General features: G+C 29.3%; 2 protein-coding genes across 2 annotated transcripts; both read left to right on the forward strand.

Moving 5' to 3' along the window:
- Positions 1-1,745: 1,745 nt before the first annotated feature.
- Positions 1,746-6,660, forward strand: LOC139993607 (uncharacterized). The gene is made up of 3 exons (XM_072015518.1): positions 1,746-3,175; positions 3,264-3,709; positions 3,895-6,660. The coding sequence occupies exons 1-3, from the start codon at positions 2,980-2,982 to the stop codon at positions 4,078-4,080; spliced, it is 828 nt and encodes a 275-aa protein (XP_071871619.1). The 5' UTR covers positions 1,746-2,979; the 3' UTR covers positions 4,081-6,660.
- Positions 6,661-8,197: 1,537 nt separating this feature from the next.
- Positions 8,198-16,885, forward strand: LOC139993283 (ras-related protein Rab-8A-like). The gene is made up of 5 exons (XM_072014869.1): positions 8,198-8,579; positions 9,430-9,490; positions 13,456-13,594; positions 13,775-13,978; positions 14,750-16,885. The coding sequence occupies exons 1-5, from the start codon at positions 8,456-8,458 to the stop codon at positions 14,870-14,872; spliced, it is 651 nt and encodes a 216-aa protein (XP_071870970.1). The 5' UTR covers positions 8,198-8,455; the 3' UTR covers positions 14,873-16,885.
- Positions 16,886-16,959: the final 74 nt, after the last annotated feature.

The raw sequence follows: 16,959 nt of genomic DNA on the forward strand, positions 1-16,959 counted from the left end.
CTGGTCACCCATACCATTTTCGTATCGCATGCAACTTTACCGATTCAGTATAGTGCTGGTTTGAATTAAAAATACATACTCTTGTACGTACAAAATTATAAATAAAATATAGAATAGGATATATTCCATAATATAGAATAGGATATCCTACAATCGCAATGGAGTGGAGAATTCTATACTTCTACAATACTTCAGAAAGTATTACACACTATTAAAAAATAAAATACTGTACACACATTACATACACTACATATATGTATACGTTACACACTATCAAAATAATAATAAATTCCAAATTAAATTGTAACTTCATATATCTGAAACAAAAATATGAATTTTTTAATCTTTTCTATTTTCATCTTCATATTCTCAAATCAATTATTAATTACATATTATCAAGTGTAGGTACTGTGACTTATAAACTTGCAACACAATTTATCGATAACCTAAATAGATGAATTGCGCCAAATGCAAAGAAGAAAAAACCAATAAAAAGAGTAAAAAAGTCACCAAAATCTTGCTTCTGTGGATAAATACATGTACAGTCTATATGAATCTGGTAGATCGGTCTTCCATATGGACCAGCGAGCGTAAACGAATGGAACAGCGAGTATGAGCGAATGTCTCTTTTTACCTAGCAATAAAACAATACTTCAACCTCCCGTAATAGTCATCCGCTCTATCATCCCTACAAATAAGACTGTACCGCTTACTACTGAGAAATCTGCCATTGACATTAAACATATATAAGAAACTGTTAAATTTATCCTAAAGACTCTAGAATCTCAACGAAATATTCAGACACTTTCACCATATGTATAATGTATTTTTTTTATATATATTTCATACAAAAATATTATACGGTATAAAAAGATAAACGTTAGAATAAATATAATAAATATAGAACGATATTTATTAGATTTAATTTTGGAAATTGATATCTGCTGATGTTAATATTATATCTATAATAATACTCGAGGATAGAATTTATAAGTTATATTTCCATCGCATTCCCTTTTTTTAATTTTTATCTTCTTAATAAGAGTGCGATTCACTAACATTAATACATTTATTTAGACGAACGTTTTTAAATTTATTTAGAATGTATATTTTGTGCATTAATTAATGTAACATCATTATGACTTATCTAGCAAATTTTGGAATGATTTATGAAAAATTTCGGGCAGTAATCGCAAAAACAAGAAATCGTTAAATCTATTTGCGAACGAAGAAACTTGTAATTATTTCTTATTCTACGCAAAGTATAATCTTATTTGTAAAATACTTTCGTTCGGTTATTCTATATTTTCAGTTTTTATTCTCTTTGGCAATGCTTAAAATATATTTGTTTTGTTGTTAAATAAATATATGAAATTAACTGCTATTATTAAATTAATTAATTAACTGCTTTTAATAAAAATAATAACTAAAATGATACATTTGCTTTCATTAATATAATTATTAATATGAATCTTCTACATTAAAATGTGAAAATAAATTCTGTATATATATAGAATTCTAATAATCCTATATATGTATATATTATAAGTAACAATAAAAAGAAAATGTGTAATAATTTTCAATAGAAATACTTTCTAAAGAATAAATACTGTTTTCGGATAAGATAAGATCATTCTTCTAATATTTTATCATTTTTTGATTGAATATAACAAACTTTCATTGGCTATATCTTATATTTCAAATTTTTCAAAGAAGAACAGATTCATTCAATATTGGGCAAAGCTATTATACAATGAAAGATAATTTATGCAAGTCATAAATCACATAAGGCAATATTCATATACTTACCATTTTTCTCCATTTTTCTTAACTTCAATATCGGTATCATGGCACATTCATATGTATTATAACTTTGACAAATACTTTGACAAAGTTAAAGCAAACTTTAAACGAGAAGCTTTTGTGTAGTATTTAAAACGATACGGAGTTACATACATTATGTTTTACACAATTTAAACTTAATAAACTTTTACAGCACGTTTTATCTTTATTTAATTGGGTTAGCAGCCTGTAATATGCACTTATTATTTTTGTTTAAATCGGAACAATTCAAGCCTACAAAAGATATTTACACGTGGTTTCTCGCATGGAAACAGGATCTACGCATGCGCGAGAAATCTTCAGAGGGGGCAAAGCCCTTCGTCTAATAAAACCGATAGACAGTAAGAATGGAAACATTATTTTGTAGTTCTCATTTAACACATTTGTGCCAATTTCAATATTTTTACGTGGTGTCATGTTAATATAAAAGTAGAATTTTATGAAATATTGTATGTGACATTTACAATGCTACAAAGATCCAACCAAAAATTAATTTTTATGATATTTTACTTTAAGACATAAGAAAGTGATAGATTCGAATTCTATGTGATTTACATGAATGAGCACAGACAAGACTGATTATGAAACAAAATATATTACTTTAATTTATGTAATTACTTCATTACTAAATGCAAGACAAGATTATTATTGAAATTAACAGTATTATTATAAACAATCGGTTACTTGCTACTAATTTTATAAAAGAGATTAAGGGACATAAGTGAAAGTAATTACAATATTATACTAGCGTGATCTATAAATAATGCAGAGGATATTTATAGAATTATGACTTATAATTGGGTCAATCATGAAGAAATTTACGGAAGCTGAATGATTAAAAAATTTGTAATACATTTTTGAGCAGGATCTTATTAATGAAATACATTAAAATAAATAGTGCGAGATCAAGATATAAGTTTATTTTATTTCTATATATACCAAAGAATTATTGCCAAGGTTTTTATATTATCTCACTTCACAATAATTTTAAAATACTGTGTACAATGCAGATGTATAATTTATTCACCTAATACGAATATAAGCAAAAATTATTTAATAAAAAACGGATTATCAAATGATTGCTAAGTATGTTCTTTTAACATAAGTGACTTTCAATGTGAATAAAAGTTTGTACATATGGGTTTTACAAAGATATTAAAACGTATGCTGTATGCAAATTTTGCATCGTGCAGTTCTAAAACGTTGGGAATACTAGCACCATTAACAATCCCACCATTGCATATTGCATTTTTGTACTACTTTTGGCAGGAATATTCAAGAGACGTAGACAAACAGTATTGTTCTTGTTCATGTTGGGACACAGTATTTAAGGGTAAGTTAATATTATTTATATATCTTATGTGACTAGTTATAGAACTACATTCAATTAGTTTTCAAAAATTATTGATATATTATTGCAGGATCATATGAGTCTGGCATTGCCTCTTATAAACATATGTATTTTAATGCCACATCGAATACTTTAAAAATATGGATTACGATTGTAATTGGAGTTGTTACTTTCTATGAAGTAGTGAAACATTTAACATGGCTAGCTTTTCATAATCGCCTTAGACTTTCTATGATGATCCTTTTTTTAACTGCTATTTTCTCACATTACTATACTTGGTGGGTTTATATGAATTATTGGAATGATGAGTTCTATTCCCAATGGTACCATCAATTGTTTTTCTCTGTCACTGAGCTGATTTCTACTTTCCTGGTTGTTCATGTGGCAGATAATAAAAATCCAGTAACTCATAGAAAAGCATTTGGTATAGCTGCAATAGCTATTTTACATATTTTAGCAGGTAGTTGGGATCAATTTGTTGCCAATGTTTTCAGAGGAGAAGGACATGCACATCAGGTAATAGTATTTAAGGAATCATATGTCATTATCATAAGAACTATATGCAATTTAGAATATAACATATTACAATCATTTGCATCAATTCATTTATATATGAATGAATATGTATATGTGTACAATATGCAATATATAATATGTATATACAAATTATAATGTTTAGTTAGTAATTTTTTATGTAATAGGTTGTACGTGATCTTGGATTTATGATCCCAGATATTCTTCATGTTGCTATTCCATTATGGACAGTTAAGTGGAAACATATATATCATCTTCCTGGTTCTGCCAAACGAGATCCTAGTATCAAAAGAGATCTAGCTTATATGTTGGGAATGATATGTATAGGATTATGCATTTGTGCCATATTGTAATTCAGTCATTATAATGCCTAAAAATAGTGTCTTAAAGATAAAATGATTGTTTAATTTAACTTATTTTCTTATACAAGTTTTGAAAGATGTACATCTATAAATGAATATTATTGAAAAAATATATATGTACACATATACAGGAAGTGCAAAAGGTTTGGGGAAAAACTTCAGGAGCATATAGCACTCATCAAAACAATCAAAAAGGTCTTAATAAATGTAGGTCCAAAAACTATTAGTTTTGGAGTTACAAAATGTTTTTGTCAATAAGATATTAACTCTACAGCATATGTTCAATATGCCACCTGTTTATCTACACATACAAATACACACACACTTGGGCACATTGTTTCCAAGCACATTGTTTCCAAGCACATCAATTACTGGCATTTTTCTTATCTCTTACATTGGTTTACTATAAAACTGTACTATTATACACTAAACATCTCGTAATTCCAAAACTAATGGTTTTTGGATCCATGTTTATTAAGACCTTTTTTACTTGTTTTGATGAGTACTATATACATACCCCTAAAGTTTTCTCCAACTTTTTTGTACATCCTGTATTTATAAAGCTTTATAGTACTTTTTATGGTGCTGATACTTTTGCTGAAAGAAAATTTACTTACAATTAATCAATTTAGTTTTATAGATTCCATTACAAAGTGGTTCCCATTATTACTTAAACAATGTTACACATTTAAAGAGCTTTTATCCTTCTATGTTCTATTTCATTTTATATATTCTTAACATATTGTATATGTATATATATAGTTGAAAATGCCTACAAAGTACAAGTTGCTTACAATAGGAAGGCTATCCTTTTAGGTTGTTTGTTTCTTTTACGTTTGCAAAGTAGTAAATTATTTATCTTATCTACTAAAACAAGATATATTTTAGGTATTAACAAAAATGTAGTACATGTAAGTAGAGAAATTATGATTAATCACTTATATCTTTTTAGCATTGAAATAAATATATTTATAGTTATTCTTTTTCGATAATAATTAATAGTTAATTAGTAATATTGATTAACTATTAATCTTTGACATCAGTGAAATGTATACTGTAACGATAAGCGAACAACGATAGTTGTCTAAAGATGAGATTGTGCATATTTTTTTGTCATAAAAATTGCTTTTTCTTGCTATATCTATAATAATTAATCAATTTAATAACGAATTATTTAGATCAGAATAAATTCCAAAGTAAGTAGTAGTATACATTACCATTTGAAACTTGCCTACTTTTTGATATTAACGAATGTGTTCTTACTTTCGATATATTAGTCATAATAGCTATAGAAGTTTAGTTTAGATGCAAGGATAAGGTCACTTTCTCGTTTTCAAAATATTTATCAATATATTTTTGTGATTATTGTTTGTGTATATTGTGTATACCAGGTAATTACAAAATATTGTTATAGCTTTGCAGTGCTTTGCACATTTATTTAAATATCGTGATTAAATAAATGAGGAATATTCAAGATAATACATATAAATTATATCAACGAAAGGAACATATCATACACAACGTTCGCGATACGTTTCTTAAAAATAAAAATAATTATAAAAGAAACAAGGAATATATAATATAATTATTGGCAGTTTTGAAGAGCAGTGCTCTTGTTAAGGAACAAGGCCACAACAAAGTGCCTACATACAATGCGAATTATTTTCATTAATATCTCATTAACTTAATCTTATTATAATATACGAATTGATTCTACAGGTGATAATAGATATTGTATAAGACTTTAAGAACCTTTTACGGAAACCAATAATGAAGTAACTAATTTAAGAATTAGTTTATTTCAAAGTAAAAACTATTGATAGTTTGCACTATTCATTGTTTTGCTGAATTAGAGAGAAGAAGAAATATTTCAGGACTATAAAAATGTAATTTAATTTAGTCCAGTACCATCCTCTCTGCTTGTATGTTCCATATTTCATATTTCAAAAACAAATTAATATTTGAATTACTTCAGAGACTTTTATTTCATTTTATTTCTGTATAATGATAACATTATACACAATAAACGTTTATTATCGTATTATTTAGAATTTAGTAGAACTATTTTTGAATATATACAACATTGACTTTGTTTCAGTAGTAATTGAAATATTCATTAGTTCAATGTTTTATACTAACTAACTTGAGTGATATATGCTACACTGATAATTCTATATTTCTGCGTATATTATACAAGTACGGAAACAAATTGATTTTTTAATGTTTAAAAGTAACTCTTACTGAAAGTACTTACTGAAATTACCTGTTAGTATTTATTTATTCTCGTCATATCAAACATTTGTGATCATATCTCGTAATATCATTGTTGATAATGCGGCCTATAATATGAAATTATATTTCTAATAGTTACTAATTTATTGTATTAATTTTAAATGAGAATCTAATTTATTTTATTCTTGCGTACCTTTTGTAAAAATTAGATCGACCCAACATTTATATTGTATTCGAAACATATTAGAAATACTATGTACGAAATGTAATATCGTATTTGAAATTGTGGTTGATGAAACATGTATAAAGAAAATAAAATTTACACAAAAGTTTGTTGTATTTATATCTTTTTTACTTCGATCTACGAAATAGTATTTTATTAAAAAAAAAAAAACGTAAGAGCTTTTTCGCAGTTTATACAATTAATAATTATTTTAACGATTGAAGTTTTCATGATTTTGTTATTCGTAATTTTGAGAACAAACATGATAACGTAATAACGGAAAGATTCAAAATACTTTTGACTTATATTTCAAATGAAAAAGATGATTTCATCCGTAGAAGCATTTTACTCATATACATTTAAGTTCATTTAAATTTATTAATTTAATATATATTATTAAAATTTAACTTTAAATGAAAAGACATAAATAAGACTATAAAAAATATTATGATACGTTAATTATTTTCTACTAAAGTATTTTCTATAAGGAATAAAAACTAATAAAAGCGTCTTAATAATTACAACATTATTTCTTTAAACAAATTTTTAAATCCAAGGTGTATATCATTGGCACATTTTAATCAGTATAATTGGAGTTTCCTATGAGCAAGCTTTATAAATTGATATATTTAATTAATTAAAAACATATTTTTATACTGCAAGAAGATTTTATGTCCAAATCGATACCGTATTCAGAGGAACAGATTTATAATTTATTACATATTAGTTATTATGCTTTGCATGTTTCATTAGTAAATGTAACGTATGTAAAATGATGAACTCTATAATCATCATCCCCTATTTAATAATATTTTAGCATCATTTTTGTACAAAAAAGAATTGAACAAGAAAGAATCATGAACTAACATGAATTGCTTATTCCGCTAATTATATCCAGTAATGTGTAGAATTATCGAATTATAGATATATATATACATTAACGCTGAAAAGTATTTTGTAATTTTTAATTACAACTGTGATGATTTTATTCTTTATAATTGTCATAGCTACATATAGTAGAATATTCAGACTCTTATTAGTTTTTAAAAGCCAATACGCAATAATAAAATCAATATCTGCCTTTAATTTTCAAATCATATAGAATTACAATATTTTGGTACTTTGATTATTTTGATCAATCCTGATATTCATATTATTATCGTACTTTTGGCTGTTTAACCCCATGTATACTAAGATGATAGTTTTACTATCTAATTAAATGAAATAATTAATATTAAATTTTTTCAATAGGATTTAGATTAAACTTGAGGCGTGAAGGTGCGTGTCAACGTATAATTATTACAATTTACTATATTACGGTAATTTTTTTAAATAGTTGTAAAAATTTCCGTTTTCTACGTATATTGGATCGCAATCTTACGTTACATGCAATTATTTCCTTCATAGTTTAAATTTTAGATCGTTACATTTCCTAGCGAGTGTTCTAACATTTACGAACAGGAATGTATATAGTTTCTTAAGTAAAAGTTCCTTACGGTAAGTGCTTAAGTTTTAATACTTTCGTTATTGCCATATTGTTAATTAATATTTACAATCTATAGACTTCACTATAGCGTAGTCAGCCTCCATAGGAAACGTATATATAAAGTATTGCTCCTATAATTATTAATTTACCTAAGTTGTTAAGATTCACATATTGTTATTATAGATCGGCGAAAATGCAGGGAGAAAAGATCTTTTTCAATCGTAGCGTAATATTGTACGCATTTTCCTTTGGGTCAAAGGTTGTCGCGCATGACCAACGTGAAGTTGCAATTGTGAGAGCAGCTTTAACGGCACGAAGAAAAGCGCAGGCTTCGAATCGATCCTCCACCCCCAAAGTATCCAAAGAACAACCGCCGGCCGACGACTCTCTTGTCAACTCAACAACAGTTCAGTTCGAAAGCAAACATGGCGCTTGATTTCGCAGCCACTTACAAGGTTCTGGTGCTAGGTGACTCGAACGTTGGGAAAACTTGCATCGTGCACCGTTATTGTGACGAACGTTACTACGATACTTATATATCAACGATAGGTGAGACGCATCGTCGAAATCCTCGCGTATTACGTTCGTGTTCAATATATACTTCGACGGTTAAGAATTAATAAGCTGATGGATCGCTGTAAAACAAGCTGTTTACGATAGTTTTATGAAGCTATTGCGACTACCAATTGAATTGATAACACCGATGATAATGAACATCCAATGATTCCAAGTTAGAGGAAAGAACGGACCGCATTGATGTTATATTTCGATCCTTCAGCTGTAGAGCTTGTTGACAAGTACATATTCTTACTTTCTAGACAATTTTGTTGCCGAAAAATCTATTTATGGTTACCTTTAGCAATATAATATGTTCTTACGTATAATGGTTCCATAGAGTTTTATTTCACATTCACATTCTATTTATATTTGCATATATATTCAACATTTAAATTTAGATATTTATGTATTTACTCGCGTCTGCTTGCATTTGCTTAAGGAAAGAAACGATAAGCGAAGTAATTTTATTGGAAAAAATTATCACGATAAAGCGATATTTTAGAAAATAACTGTTTAACGACATCAATCAGCTGATTGCAGGGAAACGAGTCTTCCCCAATAAGAATCTTTAATATATATAATATGAATGAAGTTGTTTTATCACGTTTATTATAATGGGATGAAATTTGTATGATTTATTAGAACATACAGTATCAAGATAAAATTGTTAAAATTGGTACATTCTTTTTTTTTTCTTTTTGTCAATATTGCTAACGGGACATTTTCCTTATAGTTACGTAGATCATTTTTGTTATACGAATTTCATAAATAATGTTTGACTAATACATACTTAGTAAAGTAAAAGTCTGTTTTGTGGTTTTTAAGAATAATGAATCAACAGGTATCGATTTCAAGCAAAAAATAATTAACTTGGATGGAACGCCAATTAAACTTCAAATTTGGTGAGTTTCATATTTTTATTTATCCTATTTGTTATGTAAATATTATGTGAATTATATGAAACGCGCGTATATTTATATTTTTATGTTCCGAAATATAAATATAACGTGCTTTCTATTAAAATCAATTGATAAAATTAATTCATCGATAAAAGTCAATGAATTTATGTACTCCATTACATTATCGTGATATTTTTAATCCTTATAACATATAATATAAAGGTTAAATCTTTTATTATAAATGTATTACTCCTAGTCATAAACATAGTATATAAATATAACTTTTAATTCTGTAAATATAAAATTATATATAAAGATTAATATTATTAAGATCGCTAATAATATAAAAGTGTTTAAATTATTGAAACAGCAGTAAAGCAATGTAGTGCAATTTTGTATATCCCATTCTCTGCACATGTATGTATGTACATATATAATTTCGTTTTGTTTCGAATTATGAAAAAATTTACGAAAGATATTATAATGAAATATGATATAATATATATATATATATATATATATATATATATATATATATATACATTCGAGAATTTTGCACACTTATATGTATTAAAATTGTTTAATTTTCTATTCTATTGTAATTTTATATTCTACAATGGCACATACTGATAATTGATATTAATTGTAAGGGTAAGGGGAAAGAAAATCAAAGGATATTCGGTAAATAATATACAAGACTTTGCTTTCGTTAATCTCCGTAAAATAGTATAGTTATGTTAAGTACGAGAGTCGACTGTTAAGCAACGCATACTCGTCTGTATCTCGAGAATGAAAGTTCTTCCGAAATGAAACAAAAAGGAAATGAAAGATGGAAAATGGAACAATTCATCAGCTACAAAATACCATATTTCCTTTTCAATCTGATGGAAGGATCAAACAAACTTACCTGTTAGTGAAGTCCAATCGTAATTACATATCTGAAGAGCTTCGTTCGAAAAGATTACACGTCGTTCCGTTTCCGTTCTCTAGATGTCACAACATTGCCTAAACGAAAGTGACTTATTCTTATTACATATATTACATAAGTTCGTTTTATCCTCTATGTCTCGTTCTTTAGATTATAGTTGTTCAAAGACAGTAACTTTAAGATATTTCTTTCTTTCTTTTTATTATCATTATTGATTTAATATGAGTTTGCATTCCTCTTTGGTCATAGTCCTCGTTTGAATATCACAAGTCTTACAAAAATAATTATATGTCTGTATATATATATATACTTCTTTTTTGAGCTTCTCTTATCCTATTAAGCTTTCGAGATCGCCGTGTGGCGTGTCGAGTGCGCTGAGAAGATTTTTGTATCAACTTCATCTTCTTCTCAAACTTATCCAAAGAAGATAAAAGTTTGGATAAAGATTTGGATAAAGGGAGCAATTATTCTGTAAGTGTTTGGTTTTCCCTAAATACTCGAATAAAGTAGACGCCACACATGGTTCTGACTTCTCTGCAAACATTGGAGGACTATGTTATTGTATTGGTTATTGAAACGATCTGGTGCTGAGGATTTTATCAGTTTTAGAGACTCGAACATTTTTTTCAGCAACCTGTCCGATAATATCTCCTATATTATTAACTTTGATGCTGCTTAACTATGAGCCGTGCATAATACTATTAGTATCGCTGTTTTCTACGCTAATTTTTTCAACGTTAAGTCGTCTAATGAATGCAGATCCTGCATATACTTCAATACGTGTGATGTATCCCATGTAAAATTGTATTTCGACCTAGATATCTCTTTTTCTTTTATTTATTTATTTTTAATTCACGAGTCTGTTGTCCTCTCCAATATTGTTTTGCGTAATTAGAGAGATCGATGATCTGTGTGAATTCAGTATGCCATATCGCCTCTTTCTCGTATCACATGTTTTGTCTTTGGTTTGAAGAGTTCTAGATATTTTTCTCTACAAAATTTTTCCTACGGGCAGAATGACGCCTCGTACTGTCCCAACGAAGAGTCAGACTAATATTGTTTTTATAGTTTGGTTCGGTATACCGTCGCTTACAAAGGCTCGGCCAATAATTTCCCTGCCATCATGGTTATGTGAACCGCTCTCGAACGTTCTATTGTTTTACACGGTCACAACAATAGTTTTGGATCGGATTCTTGAAAAGAATCAGATCTACTGTGAAGAGAGTTTCGAAGGATACCACAAACGCTATCTTGTTTAATCTCTATCGTGATTCTTAAAATTAGAGCGAATGGTGAAATTCGCAAATCCTTCGTTGTACTGATGTAATGACACGATGAATGGCATGGCGATGAATTTCCATCGAAGTAATGTTTTCCGCGGTTAAAAACTTCCCATCCTTGGGTGTTGATTGAGTCTCGTTCACATCGCATCCATATTCAGTCTCGCTCTAAACGATACTGTGTCGAGTAAACTTATCGAGATATTTGGCATGTTTAATAAAAGATGTAGCTGCAAGATGAGTGCTCACACGGGGCTGTAACTCTTCTCGTTCCCGAGATACAGGGGAGCAAGCTTATCAATGTTACTTATTAGGCGACTCTCGTTATTTACCTAACTATTATAGTATTTTGTGTCGATATGAAAGCATTCTTGTAATGTAACATCGAAATTCGTATACCGAAATCTGTAAATTTAATAATCTCTAAATTGAAAATTTTAACTGAGATAGATTATTATGTTTTGTTATTATGCATAATATTAAATTATCTTTTACATATGTGTAAGGGTATTCTTCTCGAAAGAAATTTTATTAAATTATGTTGGACTATTTGCATGGTTTAAATTAAAATCTATAAATCGGAATTATACATATTTATTATTTTTATAAAAATGATATTAATTGAGTATTTTTAAATACCGACTGCTATAGCCATAACTTACCAATTATTATTTGTTATTGCTAATTGACTTAAGTGGTTCTACGTAAATTTTTCCTTACTTGTGATTATCTTTTTCAAATATGTCACTTTCATTCAGAACGATAATAGATATGAAGGACCATCTTTTACAATCGACATTGCAAGTCGAAAAAGTGACGAATTCTACAGATTGTTATCACATTTTGATTTTCTACAATTTTTGAAATTTCTTTAAGCAACATATTTGAAACTTCTATCTCGTACAACATATACACGGTAAAATATATACGTGAAAACATACACGTTAAAACGTATATCCGTGTTGGATATACATATGTATAAATCAATTTAACTGCTAAATCTAGAGTAACATATCTAGAAATATATAGTCATTTTCAAGGACTGTAAGTTCAGGCAACCTGTAATTGATTGTAACACATTCACGGATACATCGAATACAGTACTCTATGGCATAACGTTAACACATTGTTGACCAGCTACTTTACTGACAAACTAACCCAATAATCGGTGATTATACTTTATCCCAAAATCATTACATATCAGCAACAATTTTATTCAAAAAATTATGCGTGTCATCGGTTATCTTCATAATAAAATAAATTTATATACCAATAATAACAAGTTCCATTAACTTTATTTGTACACAATTTAATCATACTCATGTGGCCATACTCTGGCCGAGGCTGTGAAAGCGGATATTTTGCATTATAAATTTGCAAAGAGATGAACGATAATTTACATAATATGTGTTCGTATCGCCTAATATTTTCTAACGTTTCCATGCGACGGTTACGTATAACCACCTTTACGTATGTTGGCATTGATTTTCACAAGATTTTATCAATGTAATCGCTTCTCATAATGTTTTACTTGCCTCGCGAACTTCACCCCTGTGTTTTACTACGTTTTACGTATTACTGTTTACCATACTGCTCATCAATTTTCTGTCGTTCATCGCTGCTTAACAATGTGTTAATAACAATGATAATCTACCGCAAAATATAAGCATTGCATACGCTAACTTATTATTATACGATTAATTGTTACTACACTATGTCTCTATCAATCACTATTATTAATATACTATCGACTTCTTAAGGGATACTGCTGGTCAAGAGCGATTTAGAGCGCTAACAACAGCTTATTATCGCGGTGCCATGGGTATCCTTCTGATGTATGACGTCACTAGCTTAGAAAGTTTCAATCATTTATCCTACTGGCTACGAAATATTCAAGAAGTAAGAATACGAAATAATATTTCGTTAATAATCCTGTTTGCTGGAATACAAAGTAAAAAAAACGAAAAGATAAAAAAGAAAAAATAGAAAAGAAAAGAATAGAAACCACACAGTTTTACTTGAATTTCGATAGATATTTGATAAAAATGATGAAAACTCTTGAATGCTTTTTCTTTGCAGAACGCCTCGCCAGATGTAGTGAAGGTAGTTGCAGCAAACAAATGTGACGTTACCGCGCATAGGGCTGTTGATGCGGAAAGGGGGCAGAAAATAGCCGAGAATTTCGATATGCCTTTCTTCGAAGTGTCTTGTAAGGAAAATATAAACATCGAGGAAGCTTTCCTTACTTTAGCTAGAAGAATACGAGAGCAACGAGGACGTCGGGTATTGTTGTTCTTTTCAGATATATGCGTGCTTTTTGTCATATGTATAAAATATATTCAATGTACGTAAGTTTCATCGTTTAATTGACGATGAGAGGACTGAACGTGTTCCGTTATCGACGATTCGCGGAACTTCGACATGTCTTTCGTTTTACGTTATTTTAGTAGAATTCGTTACATAAAAGAAGATAAAAAAAAGCGTGAAAATTGCAATCGTTAGTTTCTTTGCCTAATCTTTTAAAATTCATACACAATCGCAGGACTGTTATATCTTGTTTACCTTTTTTCTTAATTAAAATGTAAAAATTTTTATGGTGCAAGTGACACCAGACAAGTGCATGTGGTCCTATTTATATCGTTTGAAATTACATTAAAGCTACGGAAACGGTAGAAAAATAAAGGAAAAAGGAAGACCATACGATAAAAACTAAATATCAATTCATTTACAAAAAACGAGGTGGACACATTTGATGGGCTAGATAAATACGAGTTAAATTCTTCCCTTAGACTTCATTTCTTTACATCGTATTAAACGATGTAATGAAATTAAAAGTGAGTTCAATTTATTTTCTAAATTAGAGAAAAGTATAGTATATGTTTTATTATGATAGCGAGTTATAGTTTTTAAATACAAGAAACGCGATGATCCGAATGATAATAATTATCGTATCGTGGTAGGAATTCGCGTAAAATGCATCATACATGTATATATACGATTCGTTAGTTTTTAATTTAAATAAACGATATTTATGAATGAATTGTTGAATTTCAGGCTAGTTTGTTCGAAGCTTCTGAAAGGGAAGGAGCCAACAATATAGTTATGTCTGAAGAACGGTCTCACGTCTCGGTTTCGGTCTCCGTCCCTTCCGCTGAACCTTGGAGGTGCGCATGTTAGTTGCTATAATTATGGAGAATAATATCAAGACACGATATACTTCGAATATCGATAAATACGAAGTATCCACTCCGGACAAGATTTTATCTTTTATGGTTACGCACAAAAATAAAAGGAGGAGAGGTGCGTTATTTCAATATATGTAAGTGTAGAATAAACTCTGGTAAGTTCGTGATAACCTCAACATTTTTGTATTAGCTGTTAACATTCGCGTACTTTGTAGCCGAATCAAGGGCGTAACGGTCTACCAATTTAATCTATTAACAGCGTTTTTGCAACTATTTAATTTTGTGTACAGTGTACATATTTGTTTGAGCTTTATTGTTGTAACTAATAGCGTACATTACATAAGGAAAGATCGTTTGGATGTAGCGGTGCATCGAGAACATGCTATCAACTAAAAGTAAGATTCATTTTACTGAAACTTATCGGTTTCGTGGTAATTACAAAAGAAATAAAAACTTGGTTACTACTACGTTTCTAATATTTTAGTTAGTTTCTAAAGCAGAAAATAAATGCTATATATATGTATAAACAAGTAAGATTAATTATATTAAAAGTTACACTAATATATAATCCAAAGAGACAAAGAAACACTCTATTACCTCGTCACGCTGGTTTCAGTCAATTGATCTTTAGCACGATATAAACTAAAACACCGACGCTATGTGTTAATTGTTTATTTTACTAAATTGAAATTTAATTAAATTTCGAACGAATTAAATTTTGTGCTAGCGACGACTGAAAAAATATCACGAACTAAGCAGAGCTTATTTTACACACTATGCGATTTACAGCGATGTGAACGAATTTGTTGAGTAAAATTTTACGAAAGGCAGGAGTCGCGAGCCTCGCAGAGGCAAGGCTAGAAGATGAGAAAGCAAGAGATAGAAAGAGATTTTTGTATCGAAGGCTAGATATTATATGTACGTCTACGGTGTAGCTAATGACTTGTCACTTGTCACAAATACTTCAAGCCATATTGCAAATATTATCGTGAATTTTGCACTATTCCTTTTCTAATGGTTTTAAAGCGCCGAACAAGTGATACAATTCGTTGGACGCATATATCGTTCGCGCTAATATTCGCGTTAATATACGATTGTACGTACTGCGTATTAACGAGTAGAGCAACGCAAATCGTATATATAACAAGAGCACAATTATATATGTACTATGCTAAGCGTTATTGTTATTACTGAAAAGAGAGAGAGACTCGTACTTTACATCAACTTATGTATGCTCTGACGTTACAAGAACTTTGCGTGCCCTACTAAAAAGCCGGTATGATTATTTCATTTTTTACAAATTATTGAAACAGCCACAAATTAACTTTGATATACACGTGCACGATAGAAGAGCCCATTTGCAATGACAATGTTTCCAACTGCAGTAAATAACGAACAGCTGTTCGCTGTTGTGAATCATCAGGGCAACTTTGAAAATGGTTGATAATGAAATTCGCGTGTGACTGTTTAAATAAAAGACGAAATAACATTGTGACATCTGTGAGTCGGTCACGATCGTTTCTCACGGGAGGAAACATAAGAAACACTCACCAAGCTTTTGTAATAATCAATAACGTTCATGTGAAATTAAAGAGGTTGAAGCACTTAATAAATTTGCGATAAAATATGTATGACATTCGTTCATACTAAGCGAAACATACGATGAAACTGTACAAGAAAAACGTTTTATAACATTTTAAACACAGTCCTATTATATTAAATATACTATGTTACAAATTGCTTCTTAGCAATAATTTTGCACAATTATACTCGTAAGTTTTACTCGAACTAACTGCTGATCTTTTATAACATTATTGTAGTTTCAAAAGTTTCCAGAATTGTTTTTCTTCGCTCGTGCCACATTCAGTTGTGCGTTGTGCGGGAAATCGTGCATGAAAACTTGTTATCGTCGTTGATTCTCTGATTTAACGATTGATTAACCCTCGGATGCCAAAGCACACGACACCACAGCCAATCATTTTTCTCCCATACACATACGTACGTACATACATAGTTTCTGCCCCCGTTTCCTGCGTTGTTTTATTGATAGCAAAATTATATATTTATATACAATTAAAG

Source organism: Bombus fervidus, chromosome 2 (assembly GCF_041682495.2).
Source record: "Bombus fervidus isolate BK054 chromosome 2, iyBomFerv1, whole genome shotgun sequence".
In the NCBI taxonomy this organism is placed as follows: domain Eukaryota; kingdom Metazoa; phylum Arthropoda; class Insecta; order Hymenoptera; family Apidae; genus Bombus; species Bombus fervidus.

Coding starts and splice junctions, on each gene's coding strand:
- LOC139993607 (XM_072015518.1), top strand. CDS start 2,980: ATGGGTTTTACAAAGATATTAAAACGTATGCTGTATGCAAATTTTGCA. Junction 3,176..3,263: donor TTGGGACACAGTATTTAAGG/GTAAGTTAATAT, acceptor ATATTATTGCAG/GATCATATGAGTCTGGCATT. Junction 3,710..3,894: donor GAGAAGGACATGCACATCAG/GTAATAGTATTT, acceptor TTTATGTAATAG/GTTGTACGTGATCTTGGATT.
- LOC139993283 (XM_072014869.1), top strand. CDS start 8,456: ATGGCGCTTGATTTCGCAGCCACTTACAAGGTTCTGGTGCTAGGTGAC. Junction 13,595..13,774: donor GGCTACGAAATATTCAAGAA/GTAAGAATACGA, acceptor TTTTCTTTGCAG/AACGCCTCGCCAGATGTAGT. Junction 13,979..14,749: donor GAGAGCAACGAGGACGTCGG/GTATTGTTGTTC, acceptor GTTGAATTTCAG/GCTAGTTTGTTCGAAGCTTC.